This window comes from Hydractinia symbiolongicarpus, chromosome 1 (genome assembly GCF_029227915.1).
Source record: "Hydractinia symbiolongicarpus strain clone_291-10 chromosome 1, HSymV2.1, whole genome shotgun sequence".
In the NCBI taxonomy this organism is placed as follows: Eukaryota; Metazoa; Cnidaria; class Hydrozoa; order Anthoathecata; family Hydractiniidae; genus Hydractinia; species Hydractinia symbiolongicarpus.
This window is the reverse complement of record NC_079875.1, coordinates 12,688,160-12,714,436: the sequence shown is the minus strand read 5'-3', so window position 1 is coordinate 12,714,436 and position 26,277 is coordinate 12,688,160. Positions and strand designations below refer to the sequence as shown.

The 26,277-nt window shown below is 33.7% G+C and overlaps 1 protein-coding gene and 1 long non-coding RNA gene across 3 annotated transcripts; one reads left to right on the top strand and one right to left on the bottom strand.

The window, feature by feature from the left end:
• Nucleotides 1–15,003, bottom strand: LOC130640222 (elongation factor-like GTPase 1). Of its 2 annotated transcripts, XM_057447136.1 has the most exons (18): nt 14,574–15,003; nt 13,020–13,118; nt 12,847–12,914; nt 12,638–12,722; nt 9,470–9,531; nt 9,075–9,146; nt 8,351–8,488; nt 7,981–8,082; nt 7,562–7,671; nt 7,150–7,353; nt 6,099–6,358; nt 5,045–5,144; nt 4,280–4,585; nt 3,454–3,578; nt 2,770–2,982; nt 1,376–2,263; nt 792–1,129; nt 1–297 (listed from the first exon to the last, which is right to left on the bottom strand). In XM_057447136.1, exons 1-18 carry the CDS (start codon nt 14,662–14,664, stop codon nt 109–111), a joined length of 3,450 nt encoding a protein of 1,149 aa, XP_057303119.1. In that variant the 5' UTR covers nt 14,665–15,003; the 3' UTR covers nt 1–108. The 2 variants fall into 2 exon arrangements, with proteins under 2 accessions (XP_057303119.1, XP_057303120.1); XM_057447137.1 differs by lacking the exons at nt 9,470–9,531; nt 12,638–12,722; nt 12,847–12,914; nt 13,020–13,118; nt 14,574–15,003 and adding an exon at nt 9,234–9,287.
• LOC130640248 (uncharacterized) lies at nt 15,003–25,935 on the top strand. The gene is made up of 3 exons (XR_008982373.1): nt 15,003–15,510; nt 23,677–23,807; nt 25,715–25,935. It is a non-coding gene; the product is annotated as an uncharacterized LOC130640248 (long non-coding RNA).
• Nucleotides 25,936–26,277: the final 342 nt, after the last annotated feature.

The window sequence follows — 26,277 nt, the reverse complement described above, 5'->3', positions numbered from 1 at the left end:
AAACAAAAATCACAAACATTTTACTTTCTGATTTACTGTGGGATGATACAACCGGTTTAGAAAACAAAACAATACAATTTTATATTTAGTTTTAATTGATTGATTTACTTATTTATTCTTTTTCAGTGTTCTTTGCTTTTCAGCGAATTCCACAGTTTTTTTCTCGATGTATAGACCCTTACGTTTTCGTACACTATTGACATACTTTAAAGCTAGATTTTCACTGTCAGCTTTTTCACCATATAACTCGTATTCCTCTTCCGTTATTGGGATCCAGAACGGATCAACGTCAATCACCTAAAAATAAATTTTGTCTAATCATTATGCATTGCGCGTGCACATATAGACAACATGTGAATATTGTTATTATACTAGATTTCTAGCCTTTTACTACTTTGGTAACATTTTGCGCAGAGACATGTGACACGAGACACAAATCGGCGGTCGTAGATAAATTAAAATATACTGCATTTCTCGTGTCTCACTTCTGCAGTACTATTTTGCGCACACACGTGACACGAGACACAAGTCAGTGGCTAATGGATAAATCCAAACATACCGCATTTCTCGTGTCTCACTACTGTGGTAGCATTTTGCGCAGAGACACGTGACACGAGACACAAATCGGTGGTCGTAGATAAATTCGAATATATCGCATTTTTCGTGTCTCGCTATTGCGGTACCATTTTGCGCAGAGATACGTGTATATACATGTATGATCACAGAGATCAAATATAATTAGAATTAGAAAAACAATTAGAAAAACTTATATCAAATGTTTTAAAATTTACCTCCCATCTATTAAACACTAATTGCGGACTGGCCAATCCGCTTGTCTTTTTGCGTATCTCTTCAGCAAACCCAAAGCTTTCGGCGACCGGCAATTCAGCATTGATTTGGAAAATATCCGAACCTTCTTTTAAATCTTCGCTTAAGATTTTGCCTTCTCGCTTGCCAAGCACGCCATACATTTTCCCGAGCACGTCTGAAGTAGCTTGAATCTCGCAACTATACATAGCCGCCATAAGACGCATGGGTTGTGCCATCACAGCACATCGACACCCTTCTCTCACCGCTGATATGTACTGACCAGAAAGTGGAGCATACGTTTCATCGGAACTAACTTTTTCTAAACGATAAAAATAGCGTTAAATTAGTGCGTGTAGATTAAGTTTTTACAGGACTTGACATTTCTCTTAATTTCAAAACAAATGTTTTTTCAAGCAACTCAAATTTTTGTTTCATCCTTAAAACTTTTATTTGCAGTCTCAAAGTTTCTAAAAAAGGTCGCAAAGAGCAATACTTAAATTTTACAAGACTTGAGCCGTTTTTACACTAAAGGCAAGCTTAGTAAGAAAAAAGGTAAATTTTTTACCTAAAATGTTCCACTCTTCCACAAAAAAGGCTACTCCCATCATAGGTTCCTCACACATCGGGCCCGCCTGGACAGCCACTTGAAAACCACTAACAATGCTATTATCAAATTCTCTTAATGTGTTATCAGCATTAGATGAGTTTATTATTCCCTGCCATATATTAGTTCGATTGTAATCTTTTATGTTGTTCAATAACAAGTTATTATTCGTTCCCTTCGGACCCATGGACCAAATCTTATCCGCAGCCCCCTTCCATAGCTTTCCAGACGCAGCGAACAACGTCTTTAAGTTGTCGTAAAATTTTTGTATCTCATTTCTGGTAGTCGACGTTAAATTATTTAACAGTTTCTGTTTCTCGTCCGCTGAGTTTTCGTTGGCAATTTTTTGAAGAATTTTCAACAAATGCGCGTTCGATTCTAAACAACCAATCACATCTCGAGGAATTGGTTTCGCGTGTAAACAAATACAATACTGTTTGTTGGATGTCAGCGCTTCGATTAGTCCTAATTTCTCTTTTATCTTGTTGCTTTTACGAAGTTCAGAGAGCTGTGTTTTTGTCAACCTCTCCGTACCGCCATCTGCGTTTGCCTGTTCTCCATTGTCTTGTGAAACGGTGGCAAGTTCTCCTCCTTTGTGAATAGTATCACTAAAAACATTTATCTCTTTTAACATAAATGCTGGCAGCCTTTGTGTGTAATGCGCAGTGACTTTATTCTCTTCGGTTATTTCTTCATTAACCATATCGACTTTAGGGGGCGCAACGATTGTTTCACGGAACGGCACGATAGGATCTGATACGCGTATTTGTATCTTTGCGTATCGTTGGCGTAAATCGTCCAAACATCTTTGCAAATGTACCTCGCCTGCAGCCACTATTATGTATTCCCCTAAACGTAATAAAAAAATATAAAAAACAAATGCAAATTTTAATTGAAATATCTGAATGGCCCAAATTTGTTGAGATTTCGAGGTGACGCAAAAATAAGCCCGCATATGGGTTGACACTTACCTTGGCTCGACGAATAATTTAGTTCAGTATGAACATTTTAAACTAGGGTTTATATTAATTTTCGTACATTTTTTTTGGCAAACTGAAAAACAGTTTCTAGGTATAACACATAAGATGTCTCAGGACTTGTATTGGCTTCCACCTTTTTGCTGGCATTAGCTACTTGTTTCTTGGTATTTAGTTGGTAAGTCAATAACCAAAAGCTCTAATTATTCGTGGGATCAAATTTTCCATCAATTTGAGGCTGTCGAAAAGCTATCGCCCAATCAGTCCTTGGTGCAAAGTTTCTTGCATCAAATAAGGAAAATTTGATAGTTATATGGCCAACTGAACGAACGAAAAAACAAACAAACAAGGAAACAAACAAAAACAATGCATTTATACCTGATTCTTGCAATAACACTTGCACACACGGGTCCGCTTGGTTCAACAGTTTCATACCACTTATAAGAAATTGTAGCTGACTTGGTTGCTTCGGTTCCACAGCCACGCGGACTATTGGCATAGCTTCTAAATGCATCGGCGTAAATGGTGGACAAGCTAAAGAAGTGCTGACTGTTGCAGATTTTAAAACATGATCGCCTAAACCGTTTATACCTAAAACAATAAAGGTTGTGCTATTATTTTTGTATTCCGATAAAACATTTTATTTTACTTCGAGGAAATAAAGTGTCTGCCATTTTCAAGGTTTTCGCTACACGTTTAAGGTCTTTTTTACATTCCCAAACATGGGAATTGATGGGAAATATTTAAAATTGTCAAGTCACTACGACACAACGTAAGATCCTACAAAAAAACTTGAAAATTCAGAATTATTCTTTTTTTATAAAAAATATTTTGTTACTGACTACAAAAAAAGGATGATAAAAAAGTGATTTTAATTTCAGATTTGAACTGAAAAAATCATCAGTAAACCAGGAACTTCAGGAATCCTATTGTACAAAATGCAGAATTCATGAATGAAAATAAGAAATAGAAAATAAAGTATTGATTTACTGTTGTACATAAACTCGCTGTTAAAATGTGAAATAGATATTCACCATGAAGTTCACATCACAAGCACTTTACCTAATATATTTCCAGCTGGAACTTCATCAAACAACTCAAATTCTCGACCCATCATTAAATAAAGATCTTCTATCTTGCACCTTGACATGTGTTTATCAAGAAGCTGGTTGCCCAAATCATTTGCACTGAAAAAAATAACAGAAAATGATCTTTACTAGCAGTGGAGTGTGATAATTTTTTGTGATATGTTAGACCTGGCAAATTCAATACATTTTTAGGGCATTCTCAATGTTATTTTATGCCTCATATGTCGATACTATGTTGTTAGAAAGAGCAAAGGACGATTCTACACCTTGAACACGGTGGAAAATTATGATTATTTATCCGAAGGCTAGCAATTTTTGGTGATTTTAAAATTCATTGCCAAAAGTTTTCGCTCAATTATAAGAAACTAGTCGTTAGCCCGTGGAAAATCCACGGGTTCGCCCGTCTTTTTTATACCGCATTTCGTGCTTCTCGCTATTGCGCAGCTTAGCTACAATTTTACAGACAGACAGACAGACAGACGTATACGGGTATTATAATATAGATAGAGCAACGACAAGCTATTGGAATCCTGCGTTAATAACTATTGCTTCAGAATTAGTTATAGAAACTGCTAATTTACACTTTAAATCGGATCTATAAAAAGAAATTTTACGCATGGTAAAAAAATCATTTTTTTCCATTTTTGTGGAGGAAAAGTAGTCAAAAACAGAAAGAGTGAATTCGTAACATATTAATAAAAAGTTTTGATGATACAAACATACAAACTTTACAATGAGGAAATAGTATTTGTGGAATTCGAGCAGCCAAATTATAAACCAAATCACAAGTAACTGCATACTTCTCTCCATTAGTCATCGATGACACTTCTTCGAGTTCATTCGAGGGATCATATTTTGGACCTAACACATAAAGCGAGCTTCCCTTTTTTAACGTGCCACTAAATATTCGTGCAAACGCTATAAAGGTTTCGCCATCCTTGGTAGCTTCCACCGTAGGGGTCGCTTCCTCACAAGTGTCAGCTGCATTTGTATTTGTCACTTGGTCTACATCATCTCCGGTGGAGTTTTCATTATGTGTCTCACGCTCCGCGATTTTTTGCTTCACAGCTTCATGACGAGCTGTTAATTCTTCTTTCGTTAGAGGTCTATCAGTAAATAAAAAAATGGTGAAAAGGCATTCGAAACAACGAATAATTGTACAGGCTAAAAAAAATCTTTGAGACCACTGAGAACAAGTTTGTAAAAGTTAATTTAAGTTTCCAACGCTTTTCCGCGCATTCTTAGTCCTAGACTCTACTACAAATTTTTTGTTACACAGCGCAACAAAAATCTAAAAAACCAACCTAGGCCCATAATAAACACACCCCCATTGTTAGTTTGAAATTCTTTATTTTATTGTTTCTCAATGAATCAATTATGATTATCGTTCAATTGTATGATCGTGGTGAAGATCCTTTGTCCATAGGTTTTTCTATCATGCTTTCTGATAATAACCAACTTTTAAAATCAGCATTATAAAGGTCTTTTAAAGAAAAAGAAGCACTCCACTGATGCTGAAAACTAAGTTTGTGTATCATAACAATTCACTAAAGTTAATATTTTACCTTGCTCTATTGTGTGGCAATACACTGGTTGGAACTGATAACATTTTTGAAACAAATACAATGACAGGTGCTTCGTCAGCTGAAGAACATTTCAAAAAATCTGAAAAAGAAGAAGGAGACTGGTGATGAATTGCACTAAGAGTGGTTGACCAGGGGTAGAGCGTTTGCAGGAGGTCTTGAATTTAATCTCCGGTGGAGTCATGCCAGGGACTATAAACGTTTGGTTAGCTCCAGGCATGAGAATAGGACTGATATCTTAGGTGGTTGTCTTGTTGAGCACTTGTTGTGCTTTCATCGATACTTATTATCGATAAATAAAAGTATTAAAAAGGTGGAAATTGCCTTTCTTAATTTTGTGATCCAAAATAAAGTATTAACAATAAATAATTGAGAATTTGTAAGCTTTTTTGAGTAGATGACAACATTTCCTTGAAAAAATTGAAAATATTTGAGAAGATTTTAAAGGTAATGCCATGAGGGAAGAACAAATTATTTCTGCACCCATGTGGCAATTCTATGCATTTTGAAAAAAAAATTAAAATCGATAAGACTTAAGGGGAAATTTAAATCTATGAGGTTTAAGGAGACTTTTCTAAATTAAAGGAATAGGGGAGTTTTGAGCAGGTGTTGCAACCATATAAGTGAAAGCATTTTGCAGAAATAACCACCTGAAGTTATGAATAGTGTTATTCTAAGTAAGAATGCAATTGGAAAATATTCAGTATATATCTAGTATAATCAGCCTTTATAGTGTTGCCAACAAACGTAATAGACAAATTCCATAATCTGTCCTGATTTTGGTACAAACATGAAATTTAAAACACTTTAGAATTCAGCATATTCAAGTAATTTCAGTAATACATTTTGTTCAAATTTATCGTTCTTTAGATATTTCAGAATCCTTTTAACTGTCAGGACCAAATTTTAGAGTATCTCAGGATATTCGAGAAGACCTTTTGTTTCGGACAATCTAGGTGGCTGACAACCGTGAAGTGATGTCAAAAGGAAAAGATAAAATCTTTTAAAATGCTAATGGACAAAAACAGATGTTTACCTGATTTTAGTTGTTGTGTTTCGGAGCTGAAAGATTCAAACTTTTTAAATCCACTACACATCAAGTTTTTCACCCTTTCTTCCTTCATATCAAGGGGACTGGGCAGTACTTTGCAAACCATACCCAACAAAGCATCTGATAAAGGCAACCACTGTCGCAAGATGGCGTGCAAGTGTATTCGATAATCTGTATACTTTGAATCACGTGCTGAAATTTTTAATTTTAAACTAGCAACAATTTTATCAATTTTCTCCTTATCCCTAAAAAAAGATTGATGTAGAAGTATAAAATAAAAAATACCAAGTATTAAGAGAGACATCGTCCATAATATTTTTTCTAAACTACAGCTGTAAGGCAAGTTTTATCCAGCATTATTTAGGGCTGTTTATGTAAGGATCAGCGTTATTCTCTGCCCATTTTTCTTAATATTTGCTAAAGTGCTGTCTCCATAACCTTTTTTGCATCACATCTCAGCGCTGCGTTGTTTCCCTTGAAATTAGAATTAAAACAACACAAAAACAATAGGTTACTGTGTTTAATAAGCATTAGCCCCTTTGAACTTATCATATTAAATTAAATAACTAAAATCCGCAAATGCAGTTAAAATTTTACAGAATCCCCTAATTTTTCCAAGTTCTTCTGCAGCAATAAAAAACCCTGCTGTGAATATTCTAATTTCCTATTGCTAAAGTTTCCTACAATGATGTCAAAATAGGAAAAAGTTTCCCAGATATGTAAATATTCTGATCATATGGAGTAGCAGTTAGCACCATGACTTGTGAGATCACACATGCTCTCTATATCTTGCTAAGCGCATGCCCATTGTCAGCCCAATCAAGGTAATTTACAAAGAGGTGGCTAGCCACCGCAATAAATATAACTTAACCTGTTATGTATTTTGAAACAAACTAGAGGTTTTACTCCTCTAAAGAAAATGTCTCAAAGCATAATTTCCCCTTTTTTAAGGAATTAATTCAAAAAAATCCAAAAAAAACAGACTATCTAAAGAAAGGCAAAAACCTTAAGGGGGAATATACCAATTCACACCAACCTGTTTAACAACACAGCTTCGTAGACATCCCATATGTTCTGCAAAATAAACTGAACAAACAGTGGTTTCTTCCCCTTCACGTGTGCGCCTTTAAATATCTTCTTTGCTTTCAAGTTTAGAAAGTAATCGCCCCAAAGCGTTTTCAGTAGAATGTTTGAAGAAATGCCTAGCTTTTCAGAATACAGTTTTGCGAATGTGTCAATTCTAAAACAGGACAGCAACAGTAAGACTTGGAAATAAGGAAAACAGAAATCACTCATTAAAATCCTAATCAATTGAGTTTTTTAGTTTTTTCCCAATCATAAATCATAACAGTTGACAAATCAATATGTGCACAAGATATTCTTATATTATATTATTTTAGTGTCAATATAGGGGGACTTATTGCAATTTCAATTACTTTTAAACATACCCAAATGCCCAGCCATCAATAGCGCTAGCAAATACGACATTTCCTTGTGCAGGAGAGAAATATATGTTTTCATCATCTGCTTCATCTAGTCCAGAACTCCAGTCAAACACCTGCGAATAATGTTCAACATATTAGTATGTGAAAAAGGTTTACACAGTTTGTACAGAAGAATGTACATCAAATGTGAGAGAAAACTTTTTGAATAACAGTTACAGAAATTATCAAAGATTTTGACAAATGGACAAGAGCAAGCATAATGTATAGTGGTGCTAAAGCACACACCCATATTCAATATGAGAATATGGTGTGAAAAAATTTGTTGATATCATCATTTTTACTTAGACAGCAGTTTTTCTAAAAACGGGTAAATAAAATCCTCTTTTGACCAAAATAAAGCTTCAATAAAATAAAATTAATACCTGAGATTCCCCTTCATTTAAGGTAATATTCTCTTTATTTTCATCTTTAGTAGATTGCTCCATTACTTGGGCACTGAACAGATTACCAGTCACTGCATTCACCTAAAGAAGTTTAGAAGTGTATTTACAATCCATCATATTTATGGTATAGCGAAACTGTATTTTTTGAAATACTGTTTCTAACTCTGTAACTACAAAATCAAGTTTACATAAAAGTTTATCCCTTTCCATTAAAACTTTGAGGCCAAGTAACTTAACAGAGTGGTGACCTCAGTCATTTTTTACCGCATGGTTAACTAGGGACAACATGGGATCAAATTGAGTAAGTTTCCCAAACCTGGGTCCCTGAAAAAGCACAGAAACATGTCACCTGCTCCATGATCTTCTGCAAATGATAATATGCTTCGATGGGAGACATTCTTAATTCTGTGATCAAACGATCCACTTTGTTCAAGACTAAGCAAGGTTTTATACCTTCTAGCCAGGCTTGTCTTAAAACTGCATTAGTCTAAATAAAAAAGGAGTTAATAGGACACCAAGAATGTCGACATGGCAATGTTAAATTTATAAGAACTAGTCATTAGCCCGTGGAAAATCCACAGGTTGCCCGTCCTTTTTATACCGCATCACGTGCGTCTTGCTACTTGTGAAGCTAAGCTACCATTTTGCGTAGCATACAGACAGACGTATACAGGTATTATAATAAGAATAAAATATTTTACACTCATAGCACATTTGCAGCAATCTTATTTTTTTTACAAATTGACCAATCATCAAGGATCACAAATATTTGTAGTTACATTTACTCAGTTTTGCTATTTTTCTGTTACTTTCCCTTTTTCTTTCAAAGCCAAAAATAAAATTTATCACGCCATAAACGAGTGCTGCTTATTTTGATAAGGGCATACTACGGTAGTAGTTAAGGGGTGGTTTATGCATTATATATTGGCATGAAATTCACACCAGCATAAACTCAATGTTGTTTCCACTCTTTTATTTGGATTTTACTAATAGTTGTTTCTGCTTGTTCAGAAAATAACGTTACTGTTTTACATACAGAATGCATAAACCGACATGAATTTGTTTATATATACCTGAGGACAGACACCTTCCACTACGTCAACAACAACAAGTGCACCATCACACAACCTTACAGCTGTGGATACCTGAAAATATAATAAACTAGTCATTAGCCTGCCGAACAATCCACAGGAATTAACATAAAAGTAGCAATTTGTCAGAATATTTCATACATTAACAAAATTGTGAAAAACATATCACATTTGCCATTTGATCAAAGATTCCATGCATGCATCCTGTGGCCACGACTTGTTTAGTAACCTTTACCCTAACAACAAAATAGGGCAACGAAAGACCATTTACTAATCCCCTTAGGTAAAATTAGGGTGAACAAACCTCTGTTCCCCTACAACAAAATTTTGTTGACTGAAATAGAACAAAGTTAAGGAAGTCAATACAAAAAACAAACCTCACTAGAAAAGTCGATATGTCCTGGTGAATCTATCAAGTTGATCAAGTAGTTCTTAAGATCTAACAAAGATAACACATAAATCTTAATAATTTACAAAAATCAACATTCCATGATTTTATTATACAAGGACCATTTTCTAATACAGAAAAATATTAATTTTCAGAACAACTTTTTGCATTTGGCAGGTTATGTGCATTAATAAATGAAATTAAATTTCTGCTTAAGGTATTATTGTATTAGTAGCCAGAAAGGTCTGTGAAAAAAATGAACTTAGGCAGGTCTTTAAAAATTTCAAATATCCCAAACATGTTTTTGAATTCTCGTTTACCCATGACATCTATTGTGTAAAGCATGAAACGTTGATCACAAGATGTATAAGATTGTGTGCTTTTGACAAACTGGTAAAGAGATATTGGGGGTTAAACCAGCTTTAGGAAATTGGTCCCTTTTAGTCCCAGTTGTTCACCTGCCATTTATTTCCACTCATTTTAAATATTTAGCCCTAAACTTAAAAGTGCACTGCAAACCGTTATTCCCACTTAGTGAATTGACATCAGTCGACATGCATTAACGTTGTGTTGTAACGTCCAGGCAGTTATCAAATCAGACATATTTTTTCAAAGAGAATAAAGGAAAAAGAACACATCCACTTTGCCTATTACAGACACACAGACACATCTCTATAATAATAGCCGTCGTCTGTCCGTCTCTGCGCGGACCCCCCGCTGAGTTAGAAAATAATGTTACAGAAACACGAAATCAAATGCAAAATATTTTTATCCACTTTGTTGCGACGGGTAAATATAAAGGACGGGCGAACCCGTGGACTTTTCCACGGGCAACGACTAGTATTACATAATACTACAAGGACATATTATTACAACGGATTAGATATCTGGTGAACAAGGATGTTTTGTTGTAGATTATCCCAGTGGAACACAAGGAAACTCCAGTTAAAAAAAGTTCTATTTTCTAGATTTTAGCCTTTTTACTTGTGCATGCGCACAACACAGCTATAAATAAAGTTTTATGCCTTTTTGCTTAATAAGATTAATAATGATTGAACCGAAATATAAAGGTTATAACTATATATTTCTACCCCTGTTAGTGTCATCTCACGATTTCGGCATGATCATTCTATCTTTTATTTACATATTTTGAAATCACTTTACTGCGGTGGATTAATTAAATGTCCGATTTGTTTATAATAATTATAAAAATCCTCAGCAGGGAACAGAACTACAGAGTTGTGAACTTGTATGTTAAAAAAAAAATTAAAGAATCAAAAAAGCTAAATAAAGTACTTTTAATGGAAAAGAACAAACTATAATCTGAAATTGTTGAAATGTTTTTCTATGACAAAAGCTTTGCCAGAACTGCAGGAAATTTAATCAATGAATGAATAATGTTAGAGAAATAAACAAAATATTTAAAAGGAGTTGTTGATCCTTCAAACTTTCTGCGCAATGAGACATTTGATAGTTGGCTAGTATATTAATCTTTTTCAATTTACCCAACCTTGAAAAATTCTTCAGCATTAAATATTGAAGATGTTTTTAAAGACCGTAAAGGCATAAATAAAAATTTTAGCAATTCAAAAGTGTATCAATATTTATTACGTAAGTACTATAATGTGAAACATCAGAAACGAGGGAAACTATCACAAACGACAGGGAAACTACAGGGAAACGGGGGAAAACGTTATGAAACTGGAAAACATGAGAATCAAGAATTATAGAAAACGACCAGAAAGCATGGTGCATGAAATAAATCAATCATGGCGGTCACATTCGAACAGTTGTTGTTGTCGTTGCAACACTTAGAGTCAGTGCTTCGCTCTCAATCGTTCCTGGTCCCTCGCTGGCCCCGTACTTACATGAAAACCTAAGACGTTTTTTGAAAATTCAGGACCACAAGTTCAAACGATAAAAATTAAAAAGGTGTTCATTAGAACTTACTAAAACTATATTATGTCTTACATTTTCATTTTGTTTGTCCTCCCCTCTAGCACTAATAGTGAAAACATATATTGTGGACTATACAGCGACACAGCTGTACTTTAAACTGCCCCCGAAAAATGGTAACCGTGCTGTGATAATAATGTAAACAAAGTAAGGAAAAGTGTTGTTGATCAAAATGTGAATAAAATTCTTCAAATGAATGCAACGTATTAGCATCAATGTGAAATAAATATAGCGACATAGCTATTTTCAAGTTTTACGGCTTTATGATAACAATTAAATAGTACAATCCCCCAGTTTTTCCTGCTTCTCAGTCGTTTCCTCGTTTCCCTATCATTTTCATTTGACTTCCCAGTTTCGTGATTGTTTACCCGAGTTTCCAGCCCGTTTTACTCTACTTAAGATACTACTTTTACAAAGAAAACCTAATTTGACTGAAGTTCCCCTTTAACCAAATTTCCCACTTCTTACTTATTTGCATTAATGGGTATTCCTAAAACAGGAAAAATCTTATGGAATTTTACTTGTCCTGTTTTTAAGGAAGATCTTGATAATAGTGTGGCAAAAAACTCAAACATTATAGGCATGCTTCTTTATTTCAAATATTATATTTCAAAGGTGCTATTAATAGCATACCAGTCATTATATTGTCATTGTGTGTGGTATCACACGGCCCTTGAAAAGCCTACATTACCGAAGTAATGTTCCTGTCTCTGACAGCAGACTGACTTGAGGAAGCAGATTGATAGTAGTTGGCCTTTTTAACAAAAAAATGAGGGCTGATATTTTTTTTCCACTTATTACACATTTTTAAATATATATATTTACTACCTTTCAAATTTACGAGAAACAACTGTAATTATTCAACTTAAGGTATCATTTATGAAATTTCAGCATGAACTCAACATGACAGCAAATGACTAAATGTAAAGTAAACTGCATTCATTGTTTACTGGGTAAACATAAGATCACACTGGGATTAAATGGAACCCAAAGGTCCTTGCAAGTAGGTTTACAAACACAGAAACAGGAATGCACTAATCAGCACAAAACATGCAACTAAATAATTTGTGTTTATTGGTTTAAGTTGACAAAGACAGTCTTGCCCTATATTAAAAGAAGCTTAAAGAGATCTTAAGAAGGATTATATGCTAATGTACAACTAATAAATCTTATGCAATGATGTAATGATAGTTAAACTTGCCTAAATTATAAAAAAGTGAAATTGCACTTGATTTCATGGTAATGCCTCTCTTCTGCTCGTCTTCTCGACTATCCATGTATCTGAGCTACAATTAAGAAGACAAAAACAAATAAAATCAATTTAACTCATGCAGAATAAGAAAAGTCCAAACTAAAAGAAACAGCACAGCAAAATTTATGACATAAACTTAAAAAAGATGTTAACTCTACCTTTCCAGCAAGCCTACTTGATATGATGCCATTGCTTGCTATCAGACAATCTGCTAAAGTTGTCTTTCCTAAAAAGTTTGGTAGCAAGAATAAAACATGCTGTGATTGTACAAACACAAATAAATAAACAGCAAAATTATGTAACAAGATAAAAAAAATAGTAGTGGTCTAACCATGATCAACATGAGCCAGGATACATATATTTCTAATATGTGATGTGTTCTTCTGCAGGGATGAAATAAACTCAATACTTTCAGTTTTCATTTTTTGATCTGTATTAATACAATAACATATAATTTTTATTCAAGAAAAATCATGATTGAATATTGATTAAAGCAGAAGGTAACTGCTTATAATCTTAAGAATAATAACAAAACAAGTATAGACATATATTTTTATTGTTTAAACATCCTTCATGATTTAAATAAATACAAACTTTACAATTTGTATGGTAAATTAAATTTGTTTTCAAAACTTTTCAGCAGAGCAAGAGGGGTTGTACAGTTTGACCGTGACAACAATGAAAATTGTCATCAAACTACACACATTCCAGTCTTGGACATCCCTTACTCTGGATTAAAAGTTGGGTTAAACTATTTTAAATGCCTATAAAGTCATGGAAACGTAATGATAACCCTAATTAGAAAGAACAAATAAATTTACCTGAAATTTATGAAATTTACAACATGAAACAATTTTTAGAATTTTTAACCACTTTGACAAATGTTACAAAAATTTACGCAAGGTGCTACAGAACGGCTGTTGGTTTTCGACTTTAGTGACTTACACGAAAGTCGAGCTGGAGGCAGTGAAAAACAAAAATGGCTATTTTTCCGGCATGTATGTAATTTACAGAGATAGATAGATAGATGTGCATATTTTACATGGCTAGCCTCACAAATATCGAGGGATATACCCTGTCTATTATTTCCAGGAGGGGCCATGGCTTAGATGGAGAGTCCTAGAGTATTTAATGCTCATTTTGAGCGACGCAGACCCAATTAGGGCCCGCGCTCTACTAGACAACTCCCGGCAACATCCAACGGCCCACACAGTGTGCCATCTTCCCAATTTCCCTCACATGGCTTGGGTTAACCCGGGGCTATGGTAACATTCACTCGCCCATGTTGAATCGCCGTCAAGAGGAATCGAACCCCGGTCTCCCGCACAGAGTACGAGAGCTATAACCACTAATCTACGGCGCCATGTAACCACTAATCTACGGCGCCATATAACCACTAATCTACGGCGCCATAAACAGACTCGAACAGACAGACAGACAGACTCGAACATATAGATATATCTAGAATTTTTATCTTCTCCAGCCTTAGTCATGCTTTCCTCCAGAATGAGTCTTGATGAAATGTTTCTTTGTACTATACTTTTCTGAAAAAAATAATGAACCAGCGAGCAAACTGCGCAGGTATGTTCATTGCACAAAAAGTGTTTGCCGGATTTTTAATATGTGCGCAGGATATACAGAATGTGAGCACTTTAACCGGTTCGTAGCACCTTCACTTGTTCATTAACTTTTTTCAGGGAGGCGCTACAATTTAATAATGTTGTATCATCAGCAAAATGAAATACCATAGAGTGTTTGATGGATGTAGATAGATCATTTATATAAATAAGAAATAAGAGAGGTCCCTGTTCAGATTTGACAACATTTACTGTAACATATTGTGATCTGTTTGAGAGATAGGATTGCAGAAGATTATTAACTATACCTCTAACTCCATAGTGGTTAAGTTTTTTTAGTAGGATGCCGTGTTTGACTGTGTCAAAGGATTTTTGGAGATCTATATAAACACCCCGCATCCATACTCACCACCACTGTCGCTGTTTCTGATCTTTTCAGTTATCTGTAGCTATTAATGCGTGTTTTGTGCTATGACATTCTCTAAATCCAAACTGAAATTTATTAAGACATTTTTTAAGTGCTTTTTCAAAAAATTTGTTGACATTTGATAATAGCAAAATTGGCCGATTACTAATTATTAAGTTTGAGTCTTTCTTATAAATTGGAGTTACATTAGATGTCTATGTAGCCCAACTAACGGATCTGAGAATATTTCAAATGTGTACTTGAGTTTAGAACATAAATAAAATTGCAAACTAGGGTGAAAAATCTTGTATTGTAAACAAGCCAACGTGAAGCTGTGAACGTATGTGCTGTGCATTTTTATGTAAAATCTAAACAAAATAATGTGGTCGCACGTAGAAAGTTAAGTGTTATACAAAGTCGGATAAAACTGTTTGTCCCTACACCGAGTGCTTTCACCCTACGTAGCGCAAGTATGAAAAAAAAAAGCAAAAAGTCGAGCATTGAAAAAGGAGTATTTGTGGGAGCACGATATCAAATTCGCCGTCCTTTTTAACAGCTAACACAATGAATGAACATTGCAACGTCAAATTTTCAGAAGAATTCAGGTTATGTGACGGTCTAAAAACAGACAAACTTGGTCTAAAATCTTCAGTAGGATGAGTTAAAAAATGTTTTACTTTAAAGAAATTTGCCCTACTTGGGGTAAGATAACAAAATATCTGTTATTCGGCAGCGTGAAATAAACAGTAACATTTCGTGCAATGCCTACAGGAAACGGACATGTGCGAATCATAACAAAACAGATTCAGCGGCCTACTGAGAAAGCGAAAGGGAAGCAGGTGTGTTATTTAGATTATATATCTGGTAGAGAAATGAATTTACAGTACCGCTATCAGGAGGCCTAACATCGTGTATCGTGTATCATGCGCGACACCCACGATCCACGATCTTTGTGCTCAAAGGTGAAATAATGCCATCGTGGGAGACGCGATCTATCGTGTCACGATGCATCATGAGTTTAACGATCATATAAAAAATAAAATCGTGTTCGTCACGATGCAATTGTTTCACTGAAATGCTATATAATTTTTATTGCTTTAATAACAATTTAAATCAAAAGCAATTAAAAAAAGATCACCGTATTCTCTTTTTAGCCAGTTTCATTTGCTGAAGTTTAACGACCTCTTCACATCTTAAAAATCTCAATCAAAATATACGTCCGCGATAGGTTTTATTCTTGACTAGTTTTTTCTATATGTGTGATTTTTAACCAACCATGATTTCTTGTTAGGCTGGAATTAAAAATTTGTTTGCCGTCACCGAGGTGAGGGTTTCAGCACTGACCCGGTCGGTCGGTCGGTCGGTCGTGATTTTATTTTATCTACGATATATTTTTCTTATATTTTAAATGAATGTGCTAAATAAGAGGCACCAAAAACACAAAGCTTATGAAGCCTGCGATCAAAAAGCGGTCGGTGTTATTAGGAAGAATTGTGAAAGTTATATAAAGGTATAGAGAACATTAAAGTCGGCCCCTTTCCTTCATGCTGACACTCTTATGCTCGGCTGGTGCATTACACTGAGACTCGAACGAAAGACGGAAGACCATTTGGAACCATGCCACAAGTCAGTCCGACCTTCATCGTCACAGAGAATACTGCGAGAAGAGTGTGCACCCATGCAAGTTAAATATAACCAGAACATGGGAGAGGTTAGGTGTCCTGTACCTTAATACAGCTTTCGGACGAATGTTCTCGTGATGTAATACCAAAGAAAAATCATGTTGAATAAGGTTTAAAACATCTTTTTAAAAGGGGAAAGAGAAATCAAAAATATCTAGAATTAATGCAAAAAACATATAGCAAATCTGGCAACACATCATCGCGTTTAACGTTGTTTCAACTTCGCACTCATCCTTAATACGTTTCACAAAATTTTATTTTTTACTGGGTTTCGTTTTAAGACTGGCTTTCCTGCATCTGCAGAAAGAATTTATTTTATTTATTTTAGCACATTTATTCTTAGTCATGCCTCAGGATGGTTTTATAAAGATCAAATTAATTTGAAAACTCTCTTTGGAAAAAAGTTGTAAATGTTATGTTAAAGTAGCTAACTATTTTTATGATAAAAATTTACAAAAACTTTACAAAGTGTAGAAAAGAAAAAACTATCTTGATTGGGAGAGAATTGAACTAAACCATATAACTTTTCATTTAACGAATAAAAATATTGTTACTAAATTGATTTTTTTTTCATTCTTCTGATAAAAATATAATACAAACATTCCTTTAGACAAGTTCGTACTCAGGGCTTTTTCTTAAGACAGAGAAGTTTTTCGGCTTTGCTGTGAAATTTTTGTTTGCTTATTAAGTTTGTAAAAAATAATAAAAAAAATATTTTTAATTAAAAAATTTACCTATTGACGTGAGTTCATCGTTTTTTTCGTAGCAACTGTCTATAAAATCATAATGTCTTGTTTCCAAAATCCTGCGTCGACCAGGTTTTGATTTTGGCGCAATCGAACCTGTATTTTTAAATTTCGCATATACGTTAGATATTGCTTGTCGTGATACCAAAGCTTTATCTTCTTTCAATAATATTGATGAAATTTTAGTAAATTTAATTCCTAAATTAGCGAGATTAACAATACGTTGTCTCAAGTATAAATTTAGTCCAGGCGCCATTTTTAACGTCTAAGATATCAAAAGTTGATAATGACTACGTATTTGTGGCATATCAAATAGTAAAGGCATTCTTTTAAACATAATGTGTTATCAAATAATGACGTAAATGTATCATGTTCAACTGGAGCAGGACGGCAAGTGTGCAGCGTGAAACCAGTTATAAAAAACATTCACTTGTAGAAACTATATTTTTTCAAAACAAAAATTATTAAATACTTTAATTTAAAAAATTTAAGCGGGAAATTACAATTTTACGCAGGCGAAAAATCAAAGTTACCACGCGTGCGATCTTAAATCTTTAAAATCTTAGAACTTAAAAAAAAAATTTAAGAAGGAGAAGTAAAAACACAATTCCTTTACTCCTGTACACCCCACAGAAATTATTAATTTCAGCGTGGGGAACACTTGAAGGGTATGTTCTATCAATGTTCACGTTCACGGCCGGGAATTAAAACACTTGTCCGAAAAATCTTGAGTGTTTTAGTATTAAAGTTATTAAACTTTGTTACTACTTGTGCAACTAAAAATATTTAATGTAAATAAAGTTACGAAGTTGAACGGTGGCTGATAACAAGGCTAGCGATGGATCATGAAAATCATTACTTAAAATAATATTCTGTTTTGTTAATGATTTTTTTTATGTTTTAATTATTTTGTTTTAGTTATTTTCAAGTTTTATTTTTCAAAAAACGACTATAAAAAGCTTGAAGTTAAAAAGCTTGAATTTTAAAGGTACTAAAAAGCTACTGAGCGCAAGATATAAATTCGTCGTATTCCTTTAATCATATCTATAATAACTAGTGCAGCCATAAGTAAAAACAAATCAATTAAATAGGCTTTCCTAAAAAAGATTTGTGTTAGCCTTCTTGAATGATTCGTATTTCGCAACTCTAATAATTTAGGAGAGCTTTTGTAGATCAAAGAAAAACAGAAATTTGCATAAATGAATCGTGATTTCCATCGCGAAACTATCAGGGTTTTCATGATCCATCGCGATGAACATGATCACCACGATAGTTTCGCGATCTAATAACTAATATTTTTATAATCATGACAGACACGATAGGATCGTGGATCGTGGGTGTCGCGCATGATACACGATCACGATGTTAGGCTTCCTGATAGCGGTACTGTAGGTGAATAAAGTTTTTAAGCCGTTTACACGCTTCCAGCTAAACTTTCCCTTAAATATGTTTTGTCTTTAGCCTGAACATATTTTTTGTAAGAATATACTTAGCGTCAGTTAAGAATATCTTAAGATTATGTCCAACCTCGATTGTTTGTTAAAATATAAAAAGAATTTGCCATTAACTATGGGCTATTTATAGCATGCTTTATTTTATTAAGGCATTATATATTTTCAGGACATGGACATGCTAAGAATATATTCAGAATAATGAGTATAGTATTTGTCCAGAAAGTTAAGAACTTTTTTTGTAAGAATATAGCTAGCTATACAGTTCAGGACTGGAGTCCAAAAGGGAAACCACTACCCATAGACCATTTCGGAGATTATGTGCCATTATGGATTTTCGAAGCCTGGTGGTGCAAGTTGAACTTTGAACTCTATATGTTGTAGTAGAAAACTCTCTTAAAACAAACAAAAAGAAACAAGTTTTGTATACACTATTAGCGTGTTTAGGTCTTCGTAATGTTTTTATCTAAGTAACATTGATAACACCAGACCACATCCATTTAGGCGTATTGCTTTGATCTATTAATGAATTATAAATAGCAATTAAATACACGTGTAGGACGTAGGTAATACTGAGTGTGTTTTATTATTATTTTTGACTCCTATTTAATACATTTAAAATTTAACTCTGAGTGGATATTTAATCAACTTTAAACATATATTTACGATCGAATTATGCCTCTTACAATGTATGAAGATTTTTTAGAACTTAGTGTGAGGCAGCTGACTGACTTCTTGTCCGTTCGTGGACTGAGTAATAGTTGAGTTAATCGCCAGAGCTTTTTCTGCAATGGAACTTATTATGCCAATAACTCAAACGAGCTTCACAGGAGAATTTATTTATTTATCAAAAATATTTACACTTTAGTAATAAATTACTGCTATAATTGCGTGTCCTGATAAAGAAACCAATAAAAAACATATGTATATATATATAACAAAACATCATGTAAAATATACATTGCAACAGAAACATATAACATAGAAAAACAAAAAATTGAATACCACTTTAGTCTAGTAAACTAATTTCTACATTTTTCCCTTTTTGATTTTTTTCAATAAGGGAGGCGTACAAAAAATTATATGGCAATAGCGAAAGCAGAAAAGAAAGACAGGTATTCTTTCTAATACAACTCTTGAAAGACTCAAAGATAGGAGTGTTTAAGACGAATCAAGGGACAAACATACAGATTAGTGTAATTATTACAGAAAAACAAAATTATAAAAATAATAAAAATTATTTGCAATTAAAATGACTAATGACTCTATTCCTAAAATTTGCGACTGACTCTCTTCACCGTATCTCTATGGGCAGTTTATTGAATTTTTTTACACTATCATAGAGAAGAAGCCAGATTATTTTGCGAGCTTAAGTTTCACTTTAGGAATAGATAACATTGTAGAGTTTTGACAAATATTTTGACAATGGATTATAACTCTTCACAAATACTACAACTTAAACATTTCTTTACAAATTCAAAAACAAAGTTCAAGTCCAAATCCAGTAAGGTATTTCCGATATCCAAAATTTCTCTCTAAAGTAAAGTATAATCCAAGTTAAAAATCCAATGCCAATATCTTTATATATTGCACAAAGCAGCTTCACAATTTTAACACAATTTCTAAATATACAATGAAATCACCTTTAACCAAGCATCAATTACTAATTATATAGCTAGTTTAAAGGTTTTTAGGATATATTAAGTTGCCTTTATTGTACAAAAAGAAATTAAAAGTACAGATAATTGCCTAATAAAAGTATTTTTCAAAATATACATCATAAAATTAATATCAAGAAGATAAAAACAGATAACAAAAAGCAAAACTGCCCTGCCGCCAGCAGTTCCGTTAGGCAAAAGACTGAATAAAACATGAAGTCCAAAGTTCAACTTGCACCACTAAGTTCCGCAGATTCATAATGGCACATAATCTCCGAAATGGTCTATTTGGAAAACAGTTTCCCATTTGGGAAACCTTTACCCCAAACAGGCCAGAAATACGGCAATGGTTTCCCATTATGGAAACCACCAAAATAAAAAGGAATCTGCGCATGAGCTGATTAACAAGCGCACTACAAATTTTTAACCAATAGAAAGGGAATATTTTCCCGCGAATTTTCACCGAAAGAAAAAAAATTATTGTAGCCTCTTTCTGCAATTCCGTAAAATGGTTCTGAGAATGGGTAACGGTTTCCCAAAAGAGAAACCCAAGTTAAAATCAAAAAAAATAGTTTAGGAAAGAGTTTTCTATATATATGGGAAACCATTTCCCGGTATGACATGGGAATTTCCCTATAAAACATGGGAAACCGTTTCCCTTTTAGTGTCATCTCCCGAACTGATATATCAGGGTCAGAAGTTCATCTGTTTCGCTATGGTCGTTTGAAACATTATTCGATTTTTAAATTCGAAAACGTTGCATTGTTATCTTGCACGGAACGTTTGTGCACTGGAAGGGTTGCTGTATACAATAGACTAAATAGCTGATTTGCTATGATGCATTACAAACTGTGCATTGTGGATATTTAGCAATAAACTTTTTTGTGGGACTTAACGATTTCTAATGTCTGGTATACTAGTTCCCCTGGTGTATACTTCTGACATTGCAAAGCAAGTTTAGCAGATTTAGCTTTTTACATAACCGTTGTTAGACACCTTCGATTCTGTTAGACCCTTTGCATTTTTATATATCTTATTTATTGTTGGACCTGCTTATATTTTTGAAAGGTTTTGTTTTAGCGGTTATAAATATAATGCAGATTGTGAGCAATATTTGGCCGTTTCTATCAGAGCTAAATTTTCCTTAAATATTAAGTTTGTTGTTGTGTCTTGAACCAGAAAATAATTTCTTTAAGAAGCACTTTTTTAGTAGGAAAATACTCTGAACAATAGGTCAGAAGGTAAGAATATCCTAAGAATATATCTAGACTTGATTGAGTGTTCTCTGGATAAAAGTCCAATCAGTTTTTTACTTCGATAACTAAACTTCGCTTCATCCCAAAGAAAACAAATTGATAATGTATAGCTAGCTACAATTGTCTGATACATTTCCAATCAGTTCTCCTTTTGACGTTATATCATCTACGTTTTTCTTCTTTGTATTAAATATTTCTAACAACAACATAAATTTTTTATACTCGCTCGACAACAAGAGCCGCTCTACAACAACAGTTTTGTTTTTTACGCTTTAGATTCGAATTACCATTCGAATTCGATATTTTTTTAAAAAAAGAAAGCAACCTCGTTCCCAGAACACAAAAATGATAAAAGAAACAAATCAGCTTTAATTTAACAACATGATGAGTAAACATTGTTTGAAATAACTTTTTTCAGGATTACTCTGAAAAAGAGACAACCTTCCTTGCTTTGGTTTTCTTTTTTCAGTTGATAAACTTTATTTCCGTGAGATACGGCCCATGGTAAACCGGGGGGTAAAATTAAATCTATCTATAACGACCAACGGGGCTTTTAAAACATTATTATTATTTTTTTATTGCTGCAAATGCTTATATTTTTGGACGTTTTGTTTCACCGGTTATGAATATAGAATAATGCAAATTGTGACTTTAAAAAATTCAAATTGCTGTATTCTATGTTTTTATTTGGCAGTTTCTTTCAGAGCTAAACTAAACCATGGCAAACAAGTATCCGACACCATCAAAAACCATGAATCAGAACGCATCCAACGGTTTTTGGTTATTAAAACAACTAAAAATGTTGGTACTATAGGTATAGTTTAGCATTTTTGTAGCTATAGCTGGGTTTTATAAAAATATATTTTACTTTCTAGCTTAGCAGTAGCTCTAGCTAAGCTCTTTTCTTTGGATCTTATAGATAGATTGATAGATAGATATGCATATTTTACATGGCTAGCCTCACAAAGTATCCAGGGATATACCCTGTCTATTATTTCCAGGAGGGACCATGGTCTAGATGGAGAGTCCTAGAGTATTTAATGCTCTTTTTGAGCTACGCAGAACCAATTAAGGCCCACGCTCTGCTAGACAACTCCTGGCAACATCCAACGGCTCACAATGTGCCATCTCCCCAATTTCCCTCACATGGCTCCTGAGGCTATGGTAACATTCACTCGCCTATTTTGAATCGCCGTTAAAAGGAATCGAACCCTGGTCCCCCGCACAGAGTACGAGAGCTAACCACTAATCTATGGCGCCACTTAAACTTGTCAGTAAAAAGATACTACTAACCACAGTAAAAAACATTTTAACTATAATATAACTTTTTTTACTTAAAATCTTGTTGATTTTCTTCAATGTTTGAAATTTAGAATACCAAAGCATTATTAGAACAGAATTTATTTTAATTTAAAGTTTAATTTAATTTAAATTTTTTAAGAGATTGACCGTGATATTTTTGCATGTTTCCTTAAATTTTGGTGTTAAAAACAAATATGTTGGCCAATTATGATGAAAATGATCAGAAAATATAAGGCCAGTTAACCAAAATCCGAGAATACATTCAGCTAATTTGTTGAAAGAGAAAACTTTGAGGCAAGAGCACTGGGTATATGTGCCAATCGACCCATCCATGTGATGTTGTAAATCATCTAGCATTGTTGATCGTTGTTGTCATAGAAGTAGGTGTTTATCTTATGTCTAATGATGGCCCAATTTTCGGGTTGCTACGTAGGTAATGGTTGATTGCGGGAGTAATCGGTACGTTAACAGTTGTAGACATCCATGACAATGGATGAAGTGATTGATGTACATAATAACAAAACGAATTATTGAAAAGTGGTGGGTGGGTGGGCAAACCAAACTATCAACAATGATTAATTAGGTGAGACTAGTGGACTTCAGCTAGTACATTCTAGTACAGATATTGGCAAAATAGTTGTGTACTTTTCGAAAGTAGAAGCCCTGTAGCCACTGTAGAGCACATTGATGTGCTCTACAGTGGCTGCAATGCCACTTATGAAAAATCAAGTGCCACCTTATTAGGTCCAGATGTTATCTATAGTCAAATTTTCCTTCCTATAAAAACCACAAAATGAAAAAGCAGAGTATTTTTCAAAAAAAATTTGAATTATAACTCGGAGGTAGTTTACACAAATGTACTAGCTGTATAAGCAAGTAATTATTCATTTTTTGTGTCTTCGCTGTTTAGATCTACACGAGAAAGCCCATAAAATTTATTGGGATGTTACTGGTGTGCCATATATGATATTAGGAAGAAGGTATTTGGATTGCCACTATGGGAAAGATCGACAGAAATTAAAAAAACAAAAGTTAAAGAAGGTCAGTAGCTATGCAATAATTGTAAAATCCTAAAAGGGAATTGATCAAATTTCTTCCATTAAAATGTTTTGATCAGCAAAACAAAATTATTTCTACCCAATTTCTGCACCAATCACCACTTATATTTTTTTGTGACACTGGTTCCAACCCAGAAACGGCATAAGAGTATTTAATTGCATTCCATCAACCATATGCTTTTTAAAAGGATACATTTTTTTATAACCAATCGAAATTCCATAATGACACTTAAGGATGATTATGAAAAGTAATTTTTCAGGCTCAAAATATGCTTAGGTTATTCTTAATGGCAAAAATTTTATTGAAGTATACTATGAAAAACTCAGGCTCAAAAATAGTTATTTGAAAAAATTTGGATTTGAATTTTGAACATAACTAATTACAAATTAAATCTCACCTAAAAACTACATTATTTGCGACGTTTTGGGTGTTTTACAAACCCATTTTCAAGCAATCAAAAAGTACAAAGTTCTCCTAAATATATACAAATTTAACAGTAACCATAGTTACAGATTAAATACTAATTGTATAAAATACAATGGAGCAGATCTAATGCTGTTATTCAAATGGGGACTATCCCGCATTAAGAACAAACTCTCTTTAATCTCTAGCAAATACCGGTTGTTACCCCTAGAGAGTATACTAAAATCGTCAAGAGATGATGTGATGTGACAGGCTTTAAGATGATCTTTAATTGCCGTGCAATTAGATGAGGTTGATTTCTTACCTGTTAAGGGAGACACTCCGAGGCGCTCGCTTGCCCGAACCTTTAGGTGACGCGAACGTCTCACCTATATAAGTGGCGTCGCAGCCACTACACTTATATTTGTAAATGATGCCTGACTTTAATTCTTTGGGTAACAGATCTTTAAATCTGATGAAGTTAGATAAGCGAGTGTGAGTTCTGAAAACAGCAAAAAGTTTACAACAATGCAAAGTAGATTTAAAAAGTTTTTCTAACTTCGTTCTCGTTTGTAAAGATGTTATACCTAAAAAAGGGAGAACAATCAAAATGTTTTTCTTCTCAGCTGTGTGGTGTTTTAAATGGAATACTTTACTTGATGGTTAGAAAAGAATGCCGTTTTGAGGCAATTCTTGAAGGAAGTCCCCGAACCCCATTTATGACACTTTGCTGATCAAACACACCATCAGAAAATTCCTTCTGATGAAATATTACGATTCCTATGTTAGAATTAGATTCATTCAGAATTGAAAGATTGATTTGCCTTGGTATAGTCGCTTCACTAATCTCCCGGAAAAAAACGATACGGTTTAGAGTAATATTTAAAAAACTATGTTTTTTAGATTTGTTCACCTAATAGTATGTTTCTCAAGTTAAAAGCAGTTAATTTTACTCGAGTTAAAAAAGTGAAAGTTGCTTTAAGAGTTGTGGCTACTTTTCCTGCGACTTCTTGTAAAGTTTAAAGAACATTTCCAGTCATGTAGAGATCAAAAACAGTCGTTTGTAGTACTATGGATTCAGGAAAACCAAATGGTTCAGCTTAAAAAGTATGTGCATCAAACCTTTACATCTAACATATCTGATGACATTGTAAAATTGCGATATATAATAGGTATAATGGGAAATGTAAAGGTGAATTGCGTTATTGTTTTCTTCGTCAAAAATTGCACCAGCTCCCCAATTTTAAAAAGTTTCCTCGAAACTCCTCAATGCTGGTCTGCAAGAAGATTTCTAAAAAAATCTCACTTAAATCTTTTTCAGTTTTACAACCTGTAACAATTTTTTATTGTCGAAAGGCTTAGCACTGCTACTTTTTACCTTCAAAATTTACTCAAATCTCTTCAATTTCTTTGGAAAATATGCAAATGTCCTCATATTTCCTTATTACTTTTATGAAACTACCACCATCTTCGCAAAAATGGTTCAGAATTTTCATCAAAAGTCCTTAACTCTCCTCAAATTTATTCTATAAAAAGAGTGGCAGCCGTGGCCAATTTCAGGTAGGTTGTACTTCTTTTATTTTACCGTTTTTTAGCTGTATCTACGTCATTCTTTAAATTATTATTGCAGTTAATCCAATGCTCCTGCATTTCCTGCAATAATAAAACTTAATAAAGATTTCAAAAACCGGAATAACTTGTTCTAAGCAACTGCTGCTATAAGCGCAATCTCTTTAACGGCGGAAGCTTCATTAAGGAGACACTTTTTTGGTTATGCGTGAATAAATGGGTTGATTTGACTTTTTTAAAACAGATATTAGAACACATTTATGGCCGATGTGTCGTCATTTTGCTCACAACGAATCAACAGGCAATACAATTGCAGCAAAAAATTTATAATTCTTTACAAAATCAGTTATTTTTTACGTCATTCCTTTAAAAATTTTGTTACATAAGAGAGATCTTAAGAAGGAAGTTTAAATTTTGTGGTTTCAGGAGCCAAACGTGGATAAGCAATTCACGTGTAAAAATATTCCACACTGTACTCGAA

Bases quoted from the DNA above. Each gene is read 5' to 3' on its own strand.
- LOC130640222 (XM_057447136.1), bottom strand. From the start codon at position 14,664: ATGCGGGGTGTTTATATAGATCTCCAAAAATCCTTTGACACAGTCAAA. The intron at 8,083-8,350 runs GTGACATGTTTC...AAACTTCTTTAG, and splicing joins TGCAGAAGATCATGGAGCAG to GTGAATGCAGTGACTGGTAA. The intron at 6,359-7,149 runs GTTGGTGTGAAT...ATCTTTTTTTAG, and splicing joins GAAGCTGTGTTGTTAAACAG to GGATAAGGAGAAAATTGATA.